Raw genomic sequence first — 26,070 nt, forward strand, 5'->3', positions numbered from 1 at the left:
CAGGCTTTCAGAACTGCGTGATTCAGTATGGGATGTTACACAATATGGAGACCAAAGATGAAAATTTTGAAATCCACAGATTAAATGATACTTTTCCTACATTCAAATAAATAAGACTTTCTAAAACAGTCAATTTTAAATGTTCTAGGTGTCCGAAAGTTCATCCAACAGAAAATTATTTTTACAAGATCAAAATATAGTTTCTTATACAATAAAATGAGAGAGTCCCAATGAATTTCCACTGCTTTCTTCAACTTCCAAATTGAGTTCATGATTTCCATTATCAGTCCACTATTGTGAGCTGATGCTGATGAAACAAACAGGAAGTTCTGCCAGTGATCGATGTTATTTGTTGCAGATGCATTTATTCCAAATCTTGTCTGGCATGCCGGAAGAACTGCAGAAGCCATCCGTACAGCTGCTGTCGTTTGCTTGGCCACCGTCTTGGAGAACCCACCAAGTTCCGTGAACAGTGCCTACTTCCTAAACACCACCTCCAGCAAGCTTGTTCCTCAACTCGTTACACTGGTGGAAGATTCTTCCAAGAGAACACGCCTCTTTACCTTGCGCGCCATCATCCGTTGGGTATCGCTCCTTAGAAATCATGAACTGTACAAAGCCGATGATGTTCTGAAAATATTCCCAGGTATGTGTAAAAAAAGACAGTAGACTTGGTCTAGTTTCACCAAAATGAAGCTGAGCTGTTTATTTGGAGTGATGAAACTGGAAATCCCATTAGCAGCAAGACTCCAAGTAAACATCAGCCTCATACAAATAAGATGGAACTCGACAATTTTGATAGAAATTTTCTTGGAGAATTATGAGGTACTTGTAGCATGGTGCCTTAATGAAGTAAAAATTTGAAAGGATTTTGATAGATGTTGGTTTGAAAAGCCTACAGCACCCGAAACCTGTAAAGGCAGTGTCGGTTACTGCATGGCCCAACCTTTAGCACTCTTCTCCACTTTCCTCTCTCCCTTGCAAAATTTAAAATAGGCAGCCAATAGCTTGACGAATAGACAGATAGCACATAGACTTTGACACTGGATGTTCACTTCTACATGCCAGAAAAAAAATTAATACACGTGGAAAGACGATGATGGCAAATGCCACCTGGGTAATAGTAGATGTACTGATAATGGTTTCACATCGTCTGCCAACAGATAGCTTAGTGACATAGCTGCCAGAGCGCCATCTGCTTGTATCCTACAGCCATAATGCTCGGTGTGAAGCAAACAGGCGCCATGCCACGGAGACGCTTCGTACAGCCAACTGAGCCTAGGGGTCAAATTGTGGCCTTCCGAGTGGCGGAGAATCGCCGCGCAAGTTGGACGTGCTGCGTCACTTGTGCAACTGTGCTGGTTGCGATGGTCACGTGAACATTCTTGCACCCGTAGACGAGGTTCTGGACGTCCACGCAGCACAGAGGTCCGCCAAGATCGTCGTATTGTAAGGGCAGCAGTGACAGATCGTACAGCTACCACAGCACAGATAAGAGGGTTTGTGAGCCCAGAAGTGTGAACACGAACTGTTGTCAACCGATTACTAGCAGTGGGAATATGGGCACGCACACCTCTAGTCCGTCTTCCACTCGCGCCACAGCATCGTCGTGCACGGCTCGACTGCTGCCGTCGGAGAATCGCTTGGAGGATGGAATGGCGGGCCGTAGTCTTCGGCGATGAAAGCAGATTCTGCCTGCACGCGAGTGATGGTCGTTTGCACGTACGACGTAGACCCGGCGAGCGCTGTGTCATAGAGTGCATTTGTCCAAGACACACTGGCCCCACCCCAGACCTTATGGTCTGGGGTGTGATAAGCTACAACACTCGTTCACCTTTGGTGTTTGTGGAGAAAACGCTCACCAGCACTTGGTACGTGCAGAATGTTGTAAGTCCCGTTCTTTTGCCATTCTTGCAACAGGAAGGTGATGTCCACACACTGGGTCTGGAACTCGACGTGCTCTGTAAGACGTGCAGCAACTTCCCTTGCCAGCACGATCTCCAGACTTGTCTCCCATCGAGCACGTGTGACTCTTCAACCCACAACTCTTGCAGAACTACGCGAACAGGTCGAACAGGCGTGGAAAAATGTATCCCAAGACAGTATTGGTCATCTGTATGATGGAGTGGATGCCAGAATCAGTGCCTGCATTGCTGCCCTTGGAGGACATGGGTGTTTCAGCATGGATCGACCCCTGGTTCCTCTATTGATGTGTAAATGTAATCATTTCATATACTCCACATGCACTGTTTCGTCAATAAATCTTGAATGAATTGGAAAACTCTAAGATTTTTTTTTCTGGCAGTGTCTTTAAATTCTGATATTGACATTGTAAAAGCATGCATTCTCGAGCATTATTTAAAGTGAATATGATGTTGTGTGAGATTGGTAATACAACTGCATTGTTATCGTATTCATTCTTGTTTGATATCTACTGAACACAATAATTATCTGGAGGGTTCTTCCTGCTGTGATAATAATGGAGTATGCCAGCAACTCACGCCCACTCAGAACCGTAGATTCTTTTTCTGCCCAGCGGCAAAATGGGCAAAGGAGGAACGTTCCCGATAGTCATGGAGATGGACCGGCTGTGATGAAAGCGCATTTCAGTTCATTGCAGTCCCAGTGTTCAACAAGATTTGGCTCCGAGATCATGGTGTGTGGGCCTCTCTCTGGCAAGTTGGGATTCACCTTAAATGAATTCACACCAGTGTCAATTTTTCCTGATACCTTTCCTCACTCTTTGAAGTCCAATGGCGATGAGATAAGAATGGTAGGAACAGAATTAAGGTTAAACTTGGAACTTCTTGTCTGCACCTGCACGTTGGAGGCCGTCTTTCTGAGACCTGAGATTACGCAGGACTTGGTCCTGCATCTGTGTTCGGGCAGACCCCACATGGAGAACACCCATAAAAATGTGGCCTGAATATTGGTGGTCACACTTTTTGCTTGGCTGGGCTACCATCCCAATTGTGATCAGAAAACTAATCAGTCTATTACAATTGGAACACTCCTGGATATAAGTAACGACGTACAACACTCGTCAATGACGAGCGTGCTAGACTGGATGTTGAGTGCGGAGTTCTTGGAAAGGAAGGGAGGAAGGTGCCTGGTGTTGGGTTTGCTGTACACATACAACTGGTACACTCCCACTCCTCAAATGCTGACGAAGATGTTAAAAGTGAGTTTTGTCACCAGTTGCGCACACTCATCTGCGAAGTGCCACCTAAGGACAAACTGTTATTGCTTGGTGATTTCAACAACAGAATTGTGGGAAAACATGATTGGCAAACCAGGTGTTGGAGAATGGTATGAGCTGTCTGTCACCAGTACTCAGTTCCGTCTATGTACCTGTTTGAAGACCACGTGGATGCACCCACACTCTAAGCAGTGGCATGTTCTTGATTACGTCATCACCAGGCTCTGTGATAAGAAAGACTTTCTGAACAAGAACACAGGAAATATTGACGGCTGCTGGACAGATCACAAACTTCAGATCTGCTGACCCAGAATCTCTTTCCATTGTAAATTGCTCTGCATTGCTCAATTATGTCCACAAGAAAGGTTGACATCCATAAACTTTCAGACCAATCCATTACTGCGCGGTTCCTGAACGCTATCTCTGAGCATCTGGCATTCAATCCAACTGTCACAGGTGAACATGTAGTGGAAGTGGAAAGTGTTTTTTGAAGACTTTATTTGTAAAGTATGATATGTTTTATTTGTAATGACCTAACCTGTACTGTGTAATATTTGTAACATATGTATTTGTAAATAGTAGTATTCAGTTCTATATTTACTGGAAGTATCCAGAAACTTTTGTTACATAAATTTTTGAACAGGGTGTGTTGCCTTTTGTTGGTTAGGTATTCTACAATGTATTTTCTGACTGTTCTGGAAATGGAAGGTTCGCGATCGCGTATTCGAGAATGTGGGTTAAAGTTCGCGACTGAAAGTAGGAATTGTGATTGGTGAAACTAGGTGGGGATGGGCGGACTTATGCATTCTGATTGGCTACTCCAAGGCCAGGGTTTACCTATATATAGAGAGCGAGGCAGCGTTCGTGACAATTCGGTCTGTCTTGGCCTGATCTGCCTTAGTCTGTGTTGTTGGTCTGTCTGAACTTTTACGTCGTGTGCGACGCCTCGCTAACGGGATGGGCCACCTTCGGGTAAGCACTCTTGAATTCCGTTCCGGCTAAAATTTCCGTAATGTTCGGTTGCTATTTCGTATAGGAGTCTGCCCTAGCTTAACCTAGATTCGCCAAACTAATTATTTATGACGCCTTAGCTTTTCAGCTGGGCTTGCCTGTTTGTTTTCGAGGCATTCCCATTTCTTATTTCACTAAATATGTAGATTGTAGTTTGATATATTTACCTTGGGGTTTGCCTCTGGTAGTTCAGTGTCACTTGTACGCTAGAGTTTTGGAGAGTACGTTTACTTCACTGTAAATTGCGTTGTACAACTGGATTTGTAACTAGATGTATAGCTGGTTTGGAATTTTGTAACATGTACGTAGATATTATCAAAGAACCTCTAAGTTATGTGTATCACGGAGCTTATAGTCCGTAAGTTGCAAGTTTGTGGATTTGGTGTAAAATTTCACTGGTAAATAATATTTTTTCATATTTAAGAATCACGGCGAATTATTTCGGAATCTGCAACCTAAGCCATGTCCTTTGTCTCAGTAGGTTGTAGTTCCTTCCACCTTCCTGGTTTATTGTCCACTAGTTGGCCCTACTGATATTTACGTATTATGTTGTTGGCGGAGATCCGCGTAGTCCAGCTGATCTTTCGCTGACTGTGTAGTGGTTTCTAATGTTGTGTAGTTGCTCTTACCTTCCCCCTTTATTGTGTTTAGTGCTTTGTTTTGTGTAACCACTGTAGAAAGGTTACACCAACTATCGCAGATGATGTGGAGCAAGAGTGGTCAACAATTGGAACTCTTCTCCTTGAGTCAGCTCCTTTTAGAAGAAAAGAAGAGTCAGGACTGGTTTTAGAACAAGAATGGAGAAATCAAGAATCTCATCAATGCCAAACAGCAAGCTCTTTGTGTCTCTTTAGCAAGATCAACCTTCAGCTTGAAGAAAGTCCATTTTCAGGATCTTAAGCGGAAATGCCAGGCTTGAATCAGGGAATTTAACAACTGGTGGCAACTGCAAGCTCAAGAATTTCAAAGGTTATCCGATGCCAGAGACCTGCAGGGATTAACCCTTAACCCTCGAATTAAAGTTCTGCGTGTTGTCTCTACTACTCGTATTTTAAATGTGAATTTTTATCTTATATGACCTGTCTTCATCTTTCACGATTTTGGAGATAGCACTTGCTTTGAATAATGTATTTAGGCTACACACCTTTACAGCAAGCTATACTGGAGAAAATAAAAGCAATATATACAATTTAAGACAAATTGTTTTGCATTTTATTATTACTATCGTTATCGCAAATCGATTGGTTTCCTGCAATTGAAAAGCTCTATTCAATCTCTGGTTTCATACCTCACGGTAGTTTGTAGGCTGTAACGGCTGTAAACGGGATCTGTTGATTTATAATTGTGCCAGCTGTCAGCATCAGCCACAAGCCGACCACTTTTAGGCATCGTCGAATGCTGTTAGAAATATTTATTTGGGTACAAGGAAGGAGTAGGGGTGCGAAAATACGACATATTTACGACAAGAGGTGCACTGAGCATTCGTGTGCTACACTGCCATCTGACTGACTGTCAAATAGTATCTGGATTCTACAAAGTTCCCCGCTGAACCAAAAGATGGCAGTATAGTCGGTCAAGAGACGTGAACTGACACTAAGAACACGACCAAGACCCAGTGCGGTGGATTTGGTCAATACTAGCCAAAAAGCTGCCAGGAACTGAACCCGGGCCTCTTACAGATAACAAACACATAAGAGATGCAAAGAAATAAAAATATAACAGTAATAAGGGCAAGAACTTAAATTTATTATGGAGAGGAAATCAAAACAAAAGGTTGTATAGGTAAAACAAGGGGGCCAAAAATCAAGTAGGTAATATTAATAATATGTGGCCCATAATCAAAATACACCAGACGCCTTGATTACAGCACCTTCACACACACTTACCTTCATAAAAGACGTGATGAAAAGTTTGGTATAAGGACTGTGCATCTATATTAATTAATTGAAGAATATGAATTCAGGTGGGTACAAAACATTTCTTTGTAGCACATCAGGTCTAAACAGTCATAAGTTTAGGGAGTAACAGCACCTAATCATAACATTCTCCCTTTCAATTCCTCAGATAAGACATAAAACTCCCAACAATAAAAAATCACGTCCCCCGAGAATACAATATCATTAAGTAAAAGAGCATAAAATGGGAGAAGAGGGAAGGGTGCACCGAGCTCATAAAATTCAAGCAGAGAGAAAAAGGGGAAGTTTCACGCCAAACAACATAGATAAAACAGAAAGTGCCCAGCAAAGAATAAAACAAATTAAAGTAGAAAATAGGTAAAGAAAGCCAATGACGGCAATGTGAAACGAACAATAAATAAATTAGCCACAAAAGGTATCACGGACCCAAGCGTCAGAACCACCCACGCTCGCACATAGACAAAGGGGTTAGGTCGCCAAATAGAGGGACGTATAAGAACGTCAACGCACAGCACATAACAAAATAAACAACCGCTCTTGAGCTCAGACAATATGAACCAGAAAGTGGTCCATTTTACAGAGACTGAGTGTCTCCAACACCAAAACACACAGAAGCAGGCCAATCGCGTAGTTAGCTTGTATTCATACCAAGTCTATGAAGTGGACATGAATTATACAGAACACGCGATAAAATAATACAACATGAGCTCAAGCGACATGAGTAAAAGGTCTCAGCCGCACACAGTAAACAATCTCATACACACATACATGAAACCATGTCACCTTCTGTTCTCAAAACAAACATAGTGAATCGGTAAAGGAAAAACAAAGTTAACACACAAATAAATTAGAAACACATGTAATGAGGGAAACCTTTCTAACCCAACCACAAAACGAAGCAATAATAAAACCAAGAGAAGATTAAAGAAAACTAAATACCTCAGTTATATAAACAATTCACATTCTCGAAAGGCCGAGATATGTACAAAGACATCTTGAATCTGTTAAAATATCTTTTATATGCCAGAAAGGCGACTTGGGAATCCAATGCTTCCATCTTCTCAAGTCAAAAAACTCCCCACACAACCGACCAGAAAGATAACCCAACAAGACGGGGCAGAAAAGAAATGCTTTGACCTATGCTAACGTATGAGATGCCATCTACCGGAATAAGAAAAGATTACATAGTGGTAACAACACATGATGGGAAAGAGTAACAGTTCGCTAGCAACGTGAAGACTTCAGAAGAGGTAAAGGTACCATAAAATGATATGGTGTGGTTGGGACGGCAGGCGAGCGGTGGGCGATACAATGTCGTGTCGGGTCTCGCCCGACGTGCGACCGGAACGGAAATATCGTAATGTCGGGCCTCACCCGACAGGCGAGGGGTAAGGGTTAAAGAACTGTATGGACCAATCCATTCTTCGGTAGGATGCTACCACCTTTAATTATAGCAAGGATATCTTGGAACACTGGAAAAGACACTTCTCCATTCTTTTAAATCACAACACTACAGCTGAGGACCTTCTCCGAGATGTGCCACAACAGCCCTCTCAGTCATGTGAGGTTCTTAACCCATTCACGTACCATTTGTTGGAATAAATATATGACTTAGAATACCATTTTAAAAATGCAATTCCAACAGCTATATACAGTGAATTGAAACACTTATATTTACAACAAAATAAGAACAGAAAATGGGTACCCTGTGTTCATAAAACAGTTCTCCACATGTATGTCCACCTTGGATTTATGGCATTCAAAAGACGATTCCTTCTGCAACCCACGGGCAGTGCAGACTTTGCATTTCCTTGATGGAATTTTTTTCATTGATGTTTGTGGTATTTTGGATGGAAAATATCCCCATTGCTTCCCCTGAAATCTTAGTGGTGTTTTTGCTGGGCTTGGACGTCCTCTAGTTGTGTAAGAGGGCAACACAACACTTGCCAACAGCTGCTCAGCTACGTTGATTCTGAAGGTTCTAAGCCCTTCTCGCTTCCTACCAGCGTTGAGAAGATGATGAATAACACTAGCATTCAATAGGGCCATATCCAGCATATAAAAATACAGTTTCTTGTACCCTTTTATGTATTTCTTCATCAACGGGAATTATGTCAGCTGCTGATCATGAGAATCTACCCCACCCATTCCACAATTGTAGTCAGTGACGAGATTGGCTGTAGCTTCTTTCTACCATCATGCCTTTTCACCTCAACATAAAGTGTAGAAAGCATATGAACTGCCTTCTTGTCTGCCCATTTCACCGCAAAAAACCTCATTACTTTACAAAAAATGTAAGCTTGCCGCTTCTAAGTTTTGTACTGAAGGAACTAAACTACAATTTATGAAAAAACGCTTACAGGAATTCATAGCTGCTTCAGTAGGGACGCCTTACCCCCATACGTTATATCCCAATCTTGATAGTCTGGAATCATCATCTCTTGTTACAGTGGGGAGCATATCTACTACTCTACATACTTAAGCCTTTATGCACTATTGCTACAGCTAATATAAATGGAATAACCAGTCCTTAGAAGTTTATGAACAATAATGACATAGGCATACTTTTCTTACAAGAGGTTTGTTTAAAAAATTTGGATATCCTCCATCCATATGAGAATTTGGTCAACATATGGCATGTCCCAAGAGGAACATCGATCACTTACCGACCAGGATTACCCATGACTGAGTTCATAGCTATTTCAACTGTATGTGATAATACAGTGTACATCAATGTCTACAGTTGTTCAGACTCAGAAAATCGAACGGAGAGAGGAACTAACTATCCATTTTACTTGTGGAACCAATGTAGTTGTAAGTTGTGATTTCAATTGTGTGTTACACCTGAAAGATCAACGAGGGCAAACACCCAACTCGTCTCCAACACTATCCAAAATAGTCGAATGCCTATATATGGTAGACGCATGGGAATACAAACGCAAAGACTACGTTGAATTTACATTCCGTATACCCATATCTGCATCCAGACTGGATAGGGTATACGTTTCCCAAACTTTATACTCCAGTACTCATAATATCAATGTTCTTCCTGTTCCTTTTACTGACTATCACACGGTCGTCCTCACACTAAAATCTTGCATGTCTGTCCCGTTAATGGGAAGAGGTTACTGGAAACTGAATAACAGACTTCTTAACTTGCCAGAAGCAATGGAAGAATTTCCCCAAAAATGGGCCCAAATAACCAGGTGGAAAACCTACTATCCAACACTCTTGCAGTGGTGGACCCAATCAGCAAAACCCGGTATGCGTAATTTTTTCCGCAACTTATCATACACCAAGTCAGAAGAACAACGATACACATTGCAGATTTTCCAAGAAGCCTTACACAATTATAGTTGACTACAACAACAAGGCCACGTTGTCCATCAGCGATTAACAGAAATCAAACATATCATCTGCACAAAACAGCAACACACCCTTCAATCACTGAGGAAGAACGCACATCTCTCTACCACATCGCCAAAGATGAAAACCGTCATAACAAGAAATTCATTGTTCAGTTACAAACAGCAAGTGGGATTGTCAGTGCAGCAACACAAATCCTTCGCGAAGTCACCACCCACTATAATCTGTCTTTGCCCAGAACAACGAGTCGCCCACAACCGACCCTTCCCCTCTTCTCAACGCTATTCAGCTACACCTTAGCCTCCAAGACGCCAAGCGTTTAGAACCTGATATCACGGAAGAAGAATTGTGGTGTGCAGTATTCACAGCCAGTAAAAATAAGTCCCCTGGTCCAGATGGGCTATTATTTGAATTTTATAAACAGTACTATGATCTACTGAAAACTGATTTGCTATCAGTGTTTCAGGAACTGTTTAAGAGAGATATTACCGGGCGAGTTGGCCGTGGGCGTAGAGGCGCGCGGCTGTGAGCTTGCATCCGGGAGATAGTAGGTTCGAATCCCACTATCGGCAGCCCTGAAGATGGTTTTCCGTGGTTTCCCATTTTCACACCAGGCAAATGCTGGGGCTGTACCTTAATTAAGGCCACGGCCGCTTCCTTCCAACTCCTAGGCCTTTCCTATCCCATCGTTGCCATAAGACCTATCTGTGTCGGTGCGACGTAAAGCCCCTAGCAAAAAAAAAAAAAAAAAAAAAAAAAGAGAGATATTCAGTGTTTGGAATTAGCACAGGGATTGACACCAAAAAATTAAATTCCCTAAATCCCTATCTGACTACAGACCACTCATTGAAAGTTAGAAATTTCATTATCGCTTTTATTGAACTGGGATTAGAGTGAATTGAAGGTATCTTTGATCCACCCTTTCAACACAATAATAATTTATTGATGTGAGTTATATCACATGCCATTCATAAAAGAGTGGCACTAGTTTCGACACTAATTACATGTCATCATCAGCCGCGATATAATTAAGCAAAATACAAATATCCAAAAAACAGTAAAAACACATGACACACATACAGTAGCAATTTAAAATAAGTTAAAATAAATGGAATGAGAATATGGTGCGTCAGACCATGAAATAAAATTCTTTAAAATTTAAGGTTAGAAACACAGCTGTTAAGTCCATACACACATGAAACATGATCCAGCTTGAAGCATAAAAGTCATAAAATGTTTATATCTTTGTCTTATAAAAAGAAAATTGCAAAACTTACGTCATTCTAGTGAACAATAACTCTTGTTTGTGTAAGCTGTGGCATTCAACGGTCTTAACTCAGGTGGTTCCAGAGAAAATAGTACGGTCATGTGACCGTGGTTGATTCTCAGTTTGATATGGGAGCATGGAAACCTGATGAAAAAATGAAAGCCATGTTAGGTATATTGGATTTACAGATGCGGAAAGAAGAGTACAGATAGATTGGAACTCACCTAGAGCAGTGTGTTGGAGCAGTTAGTGAATGGAGCGGAGCTGAGCTTCTGAAAGAGTGCCGGAGCGACGGCCAGAGAAGGAGGATGTGTGTTATGCATGGCGTGAAAAATCAAACTCTTATTTGGAGATCTGATATTTTTAAAATAGTTTATTAGAAATTATTGTTTATAAATTTCATTTTCCATATTGATAGATTCAATGTATAGCCAAGAAATGTGTTTTTCCACCAATCAGTTCATGATTTATTGTAAATAGATTACAGTAGTACCGGTTTCGGCCCTCAACGGCCATCATCAGCTAGTAAATGATTAGTTTCCAGCCATTAGACAAATTCACAAGTTGTTATTGTGTTAGACATCCGGATGTCTAAATCATGTATTGATTGGTGGAAAAACACATTTCTTGTCTATACAGTGTATTAGAAAATCGAAAAGAATGTTAGGCTTCTCCGAAATTTCATTTAGATTAAAGTTGGGGTTAAAATATTGATCAAAGTGGATAAAGCCGTTTTCAGTTATGTTCAGGAGAGGCCCTTTATTGCTATTTTGAGGATTTCTAAGTCGTGTCAGTAAACCTATGATAAGAGTAAGAAATGTTTTGACCTATTGCCGAGAACCTATTATATTTTATGGTGTTGACGTGTTCCAAATATCTGATCATAAAACTACATGCGGTTTGCCCCACGTATAAAGAACTACGTTCATTACACTTGTTTCTGTAGACTTCAGACTTTGAAAAAATATTGGAATTATTTACTGAGGGGGAATTGTGCAGAATTTTGGAATTCTTATTGTTGGTTCTGAAGGAAATTTTCACATTATGCTTTCTGAAGAGATTAGTAATTTTGTAGATGTTGATATTACCGGGCGAGTTGGCCGTGCGTGTAGAGGCGCGCAGCTGTGAGCTTGCATCCGGGACATAGTAGGTTCGAATCCCACTATCGGCAGCCCTGAAAATGGTTTTCCGTGGTTTCCCATTTTCACACCAGACTGTACCTTTATTAAGGCCCCTAGCAAAAAAAAAAAAAAAAAGATGTTGTTATTAAAAGTAAAAGTAGAAAAAATGGCAGCTTTGGATTTTTCTTTAGTAAGAGTAGTCTTAGGACGGTGTCTGAATTTATTGATTATCCGTTCTATGAAGGATTTATTATAACCGTTAAATTTAGCATTGCATGTATAGTATTGAGTTTGTTATTCACATAGGTATTGTGAAGGCGCGATGGACTAAGCTATTGTATGTTTTAGAGGATGTACGGAGTCCTGATGGATTGTGCTTGCTGTTTGTGTAGATTGACTGAAAATTTTGTAAAATAGCGTGGAAGGATGTCTGTGAATAGTCAAATCTAAAGAACTGATTACTCTGTCGGTTTCAGATTCCAGAGTAAATTTAATATTGGGATCGATGCTCATTTCTTCGTTCATAATTACGAACGTGTTGTCAACGTATCTAGCCCACAGGAGAATGTTAGGGAAGTTGTTATTGTTGATTTTTGAGTGTTCCAAAAAGTCTAAATAAATCTCCGCTAGGATTCCAGAAGATAAAGATGTTGATTCCCATAGGGAACCTGAAATATTTGTTCTGAATGAGTAAATTTTAGGCCATCTTCTTGATAAATAGTTTTATCAAATGTAAAATAGTTGTTATTAACGACCAATTTTAAAATGAAGATGAAGTCTTGTACAGTGAAACCTCGGAATGCGAGTAACTTGGTCTAATATATAAGTAATAATAATAACAACGTAAACGCTTCCACCTTTTCAATACTAAAATATATTCACAAAATTATAAATTACACGGTACTAGTTTCGACCCATCTAGGGGTCATCATCAGCCGTATTGGAGCAAAGATCACTTTTGGCGAAATCCTAAGAAAATGTTATTTAAAAAAAATAACAAGTGAATGTGGTAGATGAAATGAGATGTTATTATGGTAATAGTTAATAATACAAGGAATATACATACTAAGAGGTTTTTAACTTGGTCTACGAGTGTTTTGCAAGACAAGCAAACATTTTAAATAAATTGTAACTTGATAAGCGAGTGAGGCTCCGCAATACGAGTGTCACGCTTGCCTACGTTTTCCCCTCCCCTGTTCGTTTGTTGAATGGATGAACGAGATCTTTGGTTCTGTAGTGAAGAAATACCTTTCAGAAAATAATCTGCCACTCAAAGTCTTGCTGGTTATGGACAGTGCTCCTGCTCATCCTCCAGGCCTTGAGGGCGAGTTACTGGAGGAATTCAAGTTCGTTAAGGTTAAGTTCCTTCCTCCCAACACTACTCCACTACTCCAGCCTATGGATCAGTAAGTCGTTTCGAATTTCAAGAAGCTATACACCAGAGCACTATTTCAGCGATGCTTCGAAGTGACCAAAAGAACAAACCTTACCCTCCAAGAGTTTAGGAGAAATCATTCTCCACCGTGAACTGCTTGAAGCCTGGGATGGAGGGAAAGCTGTGGCCTGAATGTGTTGTTGGGCGTGAGTTTGAGGGGACTGTTGGTGACAGTGAGCCGCTGATTGTCGATGAAATTGTGTCCTCAGGGATGACTATGGGACTGGAGGTGAATGACGTGGACATTCAAGAGCTAGTGGAAAAACATAGCTAGGAACTGACCACCAACTGATGGATCTGCATCGCAACCAACAGGAAGAGGTTATGGAGATTTCGTCTGGGCAAGAGAAGGAAAAGTCAATGGAATCTCCCACTTCAACTGAGATTCGGGAGGAGTGCAAAATGTGGGAAACGGTGCAGAATTTTGTAGAAAATCATCACCCGAATTAGGCTATAGCAGTGCAAGCGATGAATCAGGTCATTGACATTGCAATGTCACATTTTCGTGAAATCCTCAAAAAGAGGCAAAAGCAACAGTCATTGGACAGGTTCCTCGTTAAAGTTGCACGAGACAACAGATGGCAGTGATTCCGTTAATGAAATTCGTGCTAAACAGTAACTCGTCTCCCTCCCACCAACAATGATTCTATTGTAAGGAAAAGTGCACTTTAATTTGTTTTACGTTATATTTTGTTATGGTTCATGTTTGTGGGTTACTGTAGTCACGTCCTAGTTCGTGAACCATGGGCAACGGCTGAGTGGCCTAGTAAGTGGTCCTGAGAGTCGGGATACCAGTTGCTATGGAATGGGAGTGGCATCTCGGACATATTCTGAGTCGTGGGCCTCCTTGTGCTCGGGCGGCTAGGACTATACAATCCCCCGGTGGTCCATAACCCGTTAGAGGACAGATCCTCACTTGGACTATGTGCAAGTAAGGTAGCATCCTGCTTCATGAATCGACCGAGCTCAGAACATTTTAAGCAAGCCTCGGACCTATGGGAGTAACGGAGTCCCACTCCCATTTGACAGGCGAGGGACTCCTTGGAAACAACTTGGCGAACAAAATGGACTTCGATGGGGAGCTGTCAATATTAATGGGGCTTATGGAAGAAAGAAAGTAGAACTGGTTGAGTCAGCAAAGAGGATGCATCTGGATGTGCTAGGAGTAAGTGATATTCGGGTAAGGGGAGATAACGAGGAAGAGATAGGAGATTATAAAGTGTACTTGACGGGTGTTAGAAGGGGAAGGGCAGAGTCTGGGGTAGGGCTCTTTATCAGGAATACCATTTCACGCAACATAGTTTCTCTTAGGCACGTAAATGAGCGAATGATGTGGGTAGATTTGTCATTTGGAGGAATTAGGACAAGAATTGTGTCCGTGTATTCACCATGTGAGGGTGCAGATGAGGATGAAGTTGACAAGTTTTATGAAGCATTGAGTGACATCGTGGTCAGGGTCAACAGCAAGGATAGAATAGTGCTAATGGGCGATTTCAAAGCGAGAGTTGGGAATAGAACTGAAGGATATGAAAGGGTGATTGGTAAATGCGGGGAAGATATGGAAGATAATGGGAATGGGAAGCGTTTGCTGGACTTCTGTGCTAGTATGGGTTTAGCTGTTACGAATACATTCTTCAAGCATAAGGCTATTCACCGCTACACATGGGAGGCTAGGGATACCAGATCCATAATAGACTATATCTTAACAGACTTCGAATACAGGAAATCTGTTAGGAATGTACGAGTCTTCCGCAGATTTTTCGATGATACAGACCACTATCTGATCTGTAGTGAACTAAGTATCTCTAGGCCTAGAGTAGAGAAAGTGAAATCTGTCTGCAAACGAATAAGGGTATAAAATCTCCAGGACGAGGAAATTAGACAGAAGTACACTGACTGACAGTGACAATGCAACACCAAGGAGGAGTGGTTCAAAAGGGATGAAAGTTGGGGAAAAAACAGAGACGGCACGGACGAATAATTGATGTTTATTTCAAACCGATATGCAGGTTACACAATGCGCACGGCATCGACTCAGTAGGATGTAGGACCACCGCGAGCGGCGATGCACGCAGAAACACGTCGAGGTACAGAGTCAATAGGACTGCGGATGGTGTCCTGAGGGATGGTTCTCCATTCTCTGTCAACCATTTGCCACAGTTGGTCGTCCGTACGAGGCTGGGGCAGAGTTTGCAAACGGCGTCCAATGAGATCCCACACGTGTTCGATTGGTGAGAGATCCGGAGAGTACGCTGGCCACAGAAGCATCTGTACACCTCGTAGAGCCTGTTGGGAGATGCGAGCAGTGTGTGGGCGGGCGTTATCCTGCTGAAACAGAGCATTGGGCAGCCCCTGAAGGTACGGGAGTGCCACCGGCCGCAGCACATGCTGCACGTAGCGGTGGGCATTTAACGTGCCTTGAATACGCACTAGAGGTGACGTGGAATCATACGCAATAGCGCCCCAAACCATGATGTCGCGTTGTCTAGCGGTAGGGCGCTCCACAGTTACTGCCGGATTTGACCTTTCTCCACGTCGACGCCACACTCGTCTGCGGTGACTATCACTGACAGAACAGAAGCGTGACTCATCGGAGAACACGAAGTTCCGCCATTCCCTCATCCAAGTCACTCTAGCCCGGCACCATGCCAGGCGTGCACGTCTATGCTGTGGAGTCAATGGTAGTCTTCTGAGCGGACGCCGGGAGTGCAGGCCTCCTTCAACCAATCGACGGGAAATTGTTCTGGTCGATATTGGAACAGCCAGGGTGTCTTGCACATGCTGAAGAATGGCGGTTGACGTGGCGTGCGGGGCTGCCACCGCTTGGCGGCGGATGCGCCGATCCTCGCGTGCTGACGTCACTCGGGCTGCGCCTGGACCCCTCGCACGTGCCACATGTCCCTGCGCCAACCATCTTCGCCACAGGCGCTGCACCGTGGACACATCCCTATGGGTATCGGCTGTGATTTGACGAAGCGACCAACCTGCCCTTCTCAGCCCGATCACCATACCCCTCGTAAAGTCGTCTGTCTGCTGGAAATGCCTCCGTTGACGGCGGCCTGGCATTCTTAGCTATACACGTGTCCTGTGGCACACGACAACACGTTCTACAATGACTGTCGGCTGAGAAATCACGGTACGAAGTGGGCCATTGGCCAACGCCGTGTCCCATTTATCGTTCGCTACGTACGCAGCACAGCGGCGCATTTCACATCATGAGCATACCTCAGTGACGTCGGTCTACCCTGCAATTGGCATAAAGTTCTGACCACTCCTTCTTGGTGTTGCATTTGCTCTGTCAGTCAGTGTACATGGATATGATTAGTGAGAAGTTTCGAACAGTAGACAGTAAGCAAGTTCAGGATATGGAAAGTGAATGGGTGGCATACAGGGATGCTGTAGTAGAAACAGCAAGGGAATGCCTAGGAACAACTGTGTGTAAAGATGGGAAAAGGCGAACATCTTGGTAGAATGGTGAAGCGAGAGCAGCCTGCAAATGTAAAAAGAAGGCTTATCAGAAATGGCTCCAAACAAAGGCCGAGGCAGATGAAAGAAGATGAAAGAAACAGAGCGAAACAAATAGTTGTTGAATCCAAAAAGAAGTCATGGGAAGATTTTGGTAATAACCTGGAAAGGCTAGGTCAAGCAGCAAGGAAACCTTTCTGGAGAGTAATAAGGAATCTTAGGAGGGAAGAAGGAAATGGACAGTGTTTTGAGTAATTCAGGTGAACTCATAACAGATCCCAGGGAATCACTGGAGAGGTGGAGGGAATATTTTGAACATCTTCTCAATGTAAAAGGAAATCATCCTGGTGGTGTTGCAAACAGCCAAGGATGGTAAATAAACTCCATTGTCATAAGGCAGCAGGAATGGATGAAATTAGACCTGAAATGGTGAAGTATAGTGGGAAGGCAGGGATGAAATGGCTTCATAGAGTAGTAAAATTAGCGTGGAGTGTTGGTAAGGTACCTTCAGATTGGACAAAAGCAGTAATTGCACCTATCTACAAGCAAGGGAACAGGAAGGATTATTTTTATTATTGCTAGGGGCTTTACGTCGCACCGACACAGATGGGTCTTATGGCGACAATGGGATAGGATAGGTCTAGGAGTTGGAAGGAAGCGACCGTGGCCTTAATTAAGGTACAGCCCCAGCATTTGCCTGGTGTGAAAATGGGAAAACACGGAAAACCATCTTCAGGGTTGCCGACAGTGGGATTTGAACCCACCTGTCTCCCGGATGCAAGCTTACAGCCGCGTGCCTCTACGCGCACGGCCAGCTTGCCCGGTCACAGGAAGGATTGCAACAACTATCGAGGTATCTCATTGATTAGTATACCAGGCAAAGTATTTACTGGCATCTTGGAAGGGAGGGTGCGATCAGTCGTTGAGAGGAAGCTGGGTGAAAACCAGTGTGGTTTCAGACCACAGAGAGGCTGTCAGGATCAGATTTCCAGTATGCGCCAGGTAATTGAAAAATGCTACGAGAGGAATAGGCAGTTGTGTTCATGTTTTGTAGATCTAGAGAAGCATATGACAGGGTACCAAGGGAAAGGATGGATTAAGGGTAGATTATTAAAATCAATCAAAGGCATTTATGTTGAGAATTGGGCTTCAGTGAGAATTGATGGTAGAATGAGTTCTTGGTTCAGGGTACTTACAGGGGTTAGACATGGCTGTAATCTTTCACCTTTGCTGTTTGTAGTTTACATGGATCATCTGCTGAAAGGTATAAAATGGCAGGGAGGGATTCAGTTAGGTGGAAATGTAGTATGCAGTCTGGTCTATGCTGACGACTTGGTCTTAATGGCAGACTGTGCCGAAAGCCTGCAGTCTAATATCTTGGAACTTGAAAATAGGTGCAATGAGTATGGTATGAAAATTAGCCTCTCGAAGACTAAATTGATGTCAGTAGGTAAGAAATTCAACAGAATTGAATGTCAGATTGGTGATACAAAGCTAGAACAGGTCGATAAGTTCAAGTATTTAGGTTGTGTGTTCTCCCAGGATGGTAATATAGTAAGTGAGATTGAATCAAGGTGTCGTAAAGCTAATGCTGTGAGCTCGCAGCTGCGATCAGCAGTATTCTGTAAGAAGGAAGTCAGCTCCTAGACGAGACTATCTTTACATCGGTCTGTTTTCAGACCAACTTTGCTTTATGGGAGCGAAAGCTGGGTGGGCTCAGGATACCTTATTCATAAGTTAGAAGTAACCGATATGAAAGTAGCAAGAATGATTGCTGGTACAAACAGGTGGGAACAATGGCAGGAGGGTACTCGGAATGATGAGATAAAGGCTAATTTACGAATGAACTCGATGGATGAAGCTGTACGCATAAACCGGCTTCGGTGGTGGGGTCATGTGAGGCAAATGGAGGAGGATAGGTTACCTAGGAGAATAATGGACTCTGCTATGGAGGGTTAGAGAAGTAGAGATAGACCAAGACGACGATGGTTAGACTCGGTTTCTAACGATTTAAAGATAAGAGGTATGAACTAAATGAGGCCACAACACTAGTTGCAAATCGAAGTTTGTGGCTATGTTTAGTAAATTCACAGAGGCTTGCAGACTGAACGCTGAAAGGCATAACAGTCTATAATGATAATGTATGTATGTATGTACGTATGTATGTATGTATGTATGTATGTATGTATGTATGTATGTATGTATGTATGTATGTATGTTATATTTTGTTTTGGAAATGGTATGCGAATAAATATTTTTGTGTTGCGTACAAATCATCCGCGTTTCAATTGTTTCTTATGGGAAAACTTGCTTTGATAATACGAGCGCTTTGGATTACAAGCATGTTGTCGGAACAAATTATACTCGCAATCCAAGGTTCCACTGTATTTCAAGTTTGCTGAGGAAGCTATGCTTATTTAGGTTACTTTCAATAATTAGGAAGATCTTTGCAGTTGGGATGCTTGGGTACCTGTTGACTATTGTCATAGGTGAACATGTAGTGGAAGTGGAAAATGTTTATTGAAGACTTTATTTGTAAAGTGTGGTAGTATGTTTGATTTGTAATGACCTAACCTGTACTGTGTAATATTTGTAACATATGGTATTTGTGAATAGTAGATTTCAGTTCTGTACTTACTGGAAGCATCCAGAAATGTTACATGAATTTTAGAGCAGGGTGAGTTGTATTTTGTTGGTTATGTCTTCTAGAATATATTTTCTGACTAGTCTGGAAATTGAAGGTTCGCGAACGTGTGTATTCGAGAATATTATTTAAAATTTGCGACTGAAAGTAGGAATTGTCATTGGTGAAACTAGGTGGGGATGGGCGGACTTATGCATTCTGATTGGCTACAGGGTTTACCTATATATAGAGAGCGAGGCAGCGTTCGTGACAATTCAGTCTTGTCTTGGCCTGATCTGTCTTGGTCTGTCTGAAGTTTTACATCGTGTGCGACGCCTCACTAACGGGATGGGCCCCCTTCAGGTAAGCACTCTTGAATTCCGTTCTGGCAAAAATTTCCGTAATATTCGGTTGCTATTTCGTATAGGAGTCTGCCCTAGCCTAACCCAGATTCGTCAAATTAATTATTTATGACGCCTTAGCTTTTCAGCTGGGCTTGCCTGTTTGTTTTCGAGGCATTCCATTTTTTGTTTCACTAAATATGTAGATTGTAGTTTGATATATTTACCTTGGGGTTTGCCTCTGGTAGTTCAGTGTCACTTGATGTACGCTAGAGTTTTGGAGAGTACGTTTACTTCACTGTAAATTGCGTTGTACAACTGGATTTGTAACTAGATGTATAGTTGGTTTGAAATATTGAACTTGTACCAAGGTATTATCAAAGATCCTCTAAGTTATGGTATCACAGAGAATATAGTTCGTAAGTTGCAAATTGGCGGTTTTTGTTCGGAATGTATTTGTAAAATTTCACTTGTAAATAATATTTTTCAAATTTAAGAATCACGGCTAATTATTTCGGAAACCGCAACCTAAGCCATGTCCATGCCCTCGGTAGGTCGTAGTTCCTTCCACCTTTCTGGTTTATTGTCCACTAGTTGGCCCTACTGATATTTACGTATTATGTTGTTGTTGGCGGAGATCCGCGTAGTCCAGCTGATGTTTCGCTGAGTGTGTAGTGTTTTCTGATATTGTGTAGTTGCTCTCACTTACCCCCCCCCCCCCCTTTATTGTGTTGAGTGCTTTGTTTTGTGTAACCACTGTAGTAGCGGTTATAACCATCTCAAAGGAATGAAGGGAATGATTTTGTTTTAAGTCAAAATTCTTTAGTTTATCAATAAGTTCTGTGGTATTTTTAATGGACTTACTGGGAAGAAAATGATAGTTTTTAGACAAGGAACTTTGAATAAATTGAGAAGCTTTATACAAAGGACTAGGCCTATAATTAATAATTGGGCAGATGGGAGTGCCAGCTTTATGGATCTTTGGGAGGGCTTTAGCTCTGGATAGACCTGGGTTCATACTTAAAAGTCTAGATTTTTCTTGGTCTGTGAAAAGAAATGAGGTGTTCTTTAAAGTTTGTTTTAGTAGTTGCTGTATTTTTTGAGTTGGATCTTTTTTAACTGTTGAGAACTGTTGTTTTTGAGACATAATAGTTTTTCTCTATTATCACTCTATTATCAGCCTTTGTGATGAATAGGTCATTATCACTGATTTTCTTTTTAAGTTTGGCAATTTGTTTATGTGGGAAATTGGCTTATTGTAAATAGGATTAGTGGAGGAGAAGCTTTTATTGATGTTTTTGGAAGTGAGGATCTTGTCCAAATATGAGTTTGTTGTGTTGTTCTAGAGGCATGTTATTGATGGTGGCTTTGGATACTATAACTAAATTTGTGACCATATTTATTTTGTTCATGTTTGGTCGGTTGTATTTTGGGCCTTTCAATAGAATAGAGATTTCTTCCTCATTCAAAATTACTTTCGACACTTTAACCACAGGAGGGTGGAATTGCTCGACACTTCGGTCCCTTAAGACTGATTTTTCCGTGAAGCTGTGTTATTTTGTAAAGTGTTGAATTTCTTCTCTAATGAAAGTTTTTTTGTGAAAGCGAGTCAAAAAGTCTATTATCAGTTTGATTTTGGAATAGGAAGCAAATTAGCTGCTTCAAGGTGAGTTTCGTAAAGCCTAATGTTTAAAAAAGACATTTTCTTGTGTAAAAACCTCATTTCATTTCTTAACCAAATTTTATTAGTTTTTTGATGAGTTTTGACAGAGTGCAGTGCAGAACAATGTTTTTTAATGCTGCCGTTCAAAAAATTTTGAGATAGATCATGCATAACACACTGTTTCAAGAAATTAATATCTTTGCCCCATTTGGCGATCTTAGTTTTTAAGCCCATGTAGTGGTAGGCTTTTCGCTTTGCCTGGTAGGCTATGGCCCATATTGAATTGGGATTACAGTGAAGTGTAGGTATTTCAGATCCACCTTTTCAGTACCTATTTTGTGAGTTATATCACATGCCGTTTATTAAAGAGTGGTACTAGTTTCGACAGGAAGCATAATGTGAAAATTTTCTTCAGAACCAACAATAAGAATTCCAAAATTCTGCACAATTCCCCCTCAGTAAATTATTCCAATATTTTTTCAAAGTCTGAAGTCTACAGAAACAAGTGTAATGAACGTAGTTGTTTATACGTGGGAAAAGGCCCATGTAGTTTTATGATCTGATATTTGGAACATGTCAACACCATAAAATATAATAGGTTCTCGGCGATAGGTCAAAACATTTCTTACTCTTATCATAGGTTTACTGACACGACTTAGAAATTCTCAAAACAGCAAATAAAAGGCCTCTCCTGAACATAACTGAAAATTACTTTATCCATCTTGATCAATATTTCAACCCCAACTTTAATCTAAATGAATTTCGGAGAAGCCTAACATTCTTTTTGATTTTCTAATAAACTATTTTAACCCTACACTGCATGAATTTATTTACACCCACAACTCTGTGATACAAATTCTTATAATTTTGTTAATTACCACCTATTCAATACAATAAAAACGTAGTACAAACTTACATATTTATTAAGATGTTTATATGGTACATGTTTCGCTCCTTTTTTCGTGAGCATCATCAGCCAACTATTATTCACTTAAGGTTGTATAAGATCATGAAACAATTCTTTTGGATTAAGATTATGCCTATAAAACTAACTGACAAATCTTATAACATTTTAAAAGTCACACAACAATAAAATTATGTCTTTAAGTTAAAACTTTTTGTCTAAAATCTATCTAAGTCTAACATTTTATTGACGAAACTCATCTGGTGAACATCTTTTAAATTGTTTAAAAATAAAAAATAAAAAACTTTTGAGATCTGGCTAATTGTATTGATTCATGTTGCTCAACTTGTATGATTGTCGTTAAAACTTCATTAACTATATTGACAATTTTCTGCAGTAGATAATTGTCTATGTTATGGACATTTGACTTGTTCTCGTTGCTGGAGTAACATTTATACAAATGTACTGGTATTAATTTTATATTGTTAATAGGATAATATCGTTCGTGAACAAACTTGTTGATGAAACACTTTCTAATGTGATATTGGATTTAAAATGTTCTCGTATGTTCCAAAATGGCTTGTTGGTATATCTGTAATGAAAGATAAAAAAATTATATGTTTATGGTTTTGATTATAATTCTGTATAACTTCTTATTGGAAGAATTATCACTTACTTTTCTTTCGGCTGCGTAATTGTTTAGTGTTACTCCTAGCCTATTGAGAACTACTTGTTGTTCTGTTTGCACTTCTTGTATTATATGAGTGAGTGTGGATGAGTTTACGTTTTGGCGGAGAATGGGAAGGGGAAGTTAAGGTAGGCGGTGCATTGATAGCTGCAGTAGATTGTGGAGGGGATTGTCTAGGAGAAGTAAGGGGAGGAGTTGAGTTTGTTTGCGTCAATAAGCCATTAACTTTTGTCGGATTAAAATGTTTATAGAATTTATTTATATCTGATTTAAGCATTTGTATTAGTTCCGGTAATTGTACTAAGATGGGGTTCTTTATTTCAATTTCATCATTTAGGTTTTTATTTTTGTTTTATTGCTGATCAAAATAAATGTATATGTTTTCCAATTCCGTCATTTCTTTTCCTTTTTCTACTCTTTTTTAAATTTTTAAATCCCTTTCAGTAGTTGTAAAACTGTGTCCAGTTTCTAGCATGTGTGCACCCATTGCAGAATGTTTCTTGTGTTCGGCTGCATTTACATGTTCGAGATATCTTATCATAAAGCTTCGGCCAGTTTGGCCAACGTACGAAAAATTGCATTCTGTGCACACGAGCCTATATATTCCAGATCCTTGATATTGATTACTATTTATATTAACTTTATTGTGGTTGAAGAAAATATTTCGATTTGTGTTTTGGGTTTTGAAGGCAATGTTTATCTCGGTTTTTGATGGTATTTGTGATTTGGTTTATAGCTGGGTTAGTAAATGTAAAAGTTGCAAATTTGGATTTCTTATTTTTATCTGGTGTGAGACTTGTGGCCAACTTTATTTTCACCTTATTAATGATCTTGTTAACCATTTCTATTTTATAACCGTTACCGAGTGCCAGGTCCTTTATGAAATTAAGTTCTTTCTTTAAACTCTTACTTGTTAGTGGAATTTTTTGGGCTCTATAAACCAAATTCAAAAATGCTGCCTGTTTGTGAGAATTGGGGTGGAGTGACTCGTTTTTAATCATTATTGGAGTAAACGTTGGTTTTCTATAAATCTGGAAATCAAATTTATTTCCTGCTCTCTTTACATTTATATCTAGAAAACTTAGCGAATTGTTCCTTTCATCTTCTTTAGTGAATTTTATGTTACTGTCTGATTTATTTAAAAAATCCAAAATATCATTACTATTGTTCAGTTTACTGTCTATTATAACAAACGTGTCATCCACGTATCTCAGCCAAAGGTTTAGTCCATCTATATTATTCAAAATTTTAACATGTTCCAATTGATCCATATAAATGTTAGCTAGTATACCTGATGCAGGGTCACCCATTCCCAAGCACATTTGATGATATATCTTTTGATTAAATGTGAAGTAATTATTATTTAAAACAAATCTCAATACATTTATGAATTCTTCTATTTCACACCTACTTATTTTGCTATGATTGAATATATTTATTTTGATTATATTAATGGTTTCATTAATCGGTATGCAAGGGTACATGTTAGTTATGTCATATGAACACATTTTATGATGTGGTTGCAGTTTGAATTTATTAAGCTTGTCACAGAATTCTATTGAATTATTGATTGTAGAATTATTGTAAAATTTATAGTGTTTTTTTTTAAATGATGTATAAATTTAGAAGTGTTATACGTTGGACTATTCATGCAGTTGATTATAGGTCGCATAGGTATATTAGCTTTATGGACTTTGGGCATGGCTCTGGCTGTCGGTATCTTGGGATTCATATTTATCAGCTTCTGACACTCTAGTTCATTAAAGAGGAAAGACGAATTTCTAAGCAATTTCTTTAGATTCCGTTGAATTTTGACTGTAGGATCTTTCTGTATTATCGAATAGGCTCCATTTGAAAAAATTCTTCTGTTTTCTTAATGTAATCATACTTATTTAAAATAACTGTAGTTTTCCCTTTATCAGCTTTGGTTACTATTATATTGCTCTCATTGATTTTAGTCTTTAATTCTTTGATTTGTTTAGTGAGGTCGGGATTTAAGTTATTTATTTCTTTTACTAAAGTTGGAAGTTTCTTTTTAACCTCGAATCTTGTATCATTTTGCGGTTCTAAAGGCAATTTCCCTTCACCTACAGTGGTTATTACGTCTTCTATTTGATGATGGTTAGGCCAATTAAATTTTGAACCTTTATTCAGTAAGCTCATTTCAGTGTAACCACTGTAAATTTGTCAGATATCACCTTTACGGATAGTGAAATGAGCTTACTGAATAAAGGATCAAAATTTAATTGGCCTAACCGTCATCAAATAGAAGACGTAATAACCACTGTAGCTGAAGTAGAATCTAATATAGGGAAATTGCCTTTAGAACCGCAAAATGATACAAGATTCGAGGTTAAAAAGAAACTTCCAACTTTAGTAAAAGAAATAAATAACAACTTAAATCCCGACCTCACTAAACAAATCAAAGAATTAAAGACTAAAATCAATGAGAGCGATATAATAGTAACCAAAGCTGATAAAGGGGAAACTACAGTTATTTTAAATAAGTATGATTACCTTAAGAAAACAGAAGAATTTTTTTTCAAATGGAGCTTATTCGATAATACAGAAAGATCCTACAGTCAAAATTCAACGGAATCTAAAGAAATTGCTTAAAAATTCGTCTTTCCTCTTTAATGAACTAGAGTGTCAGAAGCTGATAAATATGAATCCCAAGATACCGACAGCCAGAGCCATGCCCAAAGTCCATAAAGCTAATATACCTATGCGACCTATAATCAACTGCATGAATAGTCCAACGTATAACACTTCTAAATTTATACATCATTTAAAAAAAAGCACTATAAATTTTACAATAATTCTACAATCAATAATTCAATAGAATTCTGTGACAAGCTTAATAAATTCAAACTGCAACCACATCATAAAATGTGTTCATATGACATAACTAACATGTACCCTTGCATACCGATCAATGAAACCATTAATATAATCAAAATAAATATATTCAATCATAGCAAATTAAGTAGGTGTGAAATAGAAGAATTCATAAATGTATTGAGATTTGTTTTAAATAATAATTACTTCACATTTAATCAAAAGATATATCA

The 26,070-nt window shown here is 39.9% G+C and overlaps 1 protein-coding gene across 1 annotated transcript in view; it reads left to right on the forward strand.

Moving 5' to 3' along the window:
- Positions 1–26,070, forward strand: part of Dnaaf5 (Dynein axonemal assembly factor 5) — a 612,890-nt gene that overhangs the window by 348,237 nt on the left and 238,583 nt on the right. Inside the window, exon 9 of the mRNA XM_067149642.2 lies at positions 359–646. Within this exon, the coding sequence (XP_067005743.2) occupies positions 359–646 (288 nt within the window). The remainder of the gene's footprint in view (positions 1–358; positions 647–26,070) is intronic.

Source organism: Anabrus simplex, chromosome 6 (assembly GCF_040414725.1).
Source record: "Anabrus simplex isolate iqAnaSimp1 chromosome 6, ASM4041472v1, whole genome shotgun sequence".
NCBI lineage: Eukaryota > Metazoa > Arthropoda > Insecta > Orthoptera > Tettigoniidae > Anabrus > Anabrus simplex.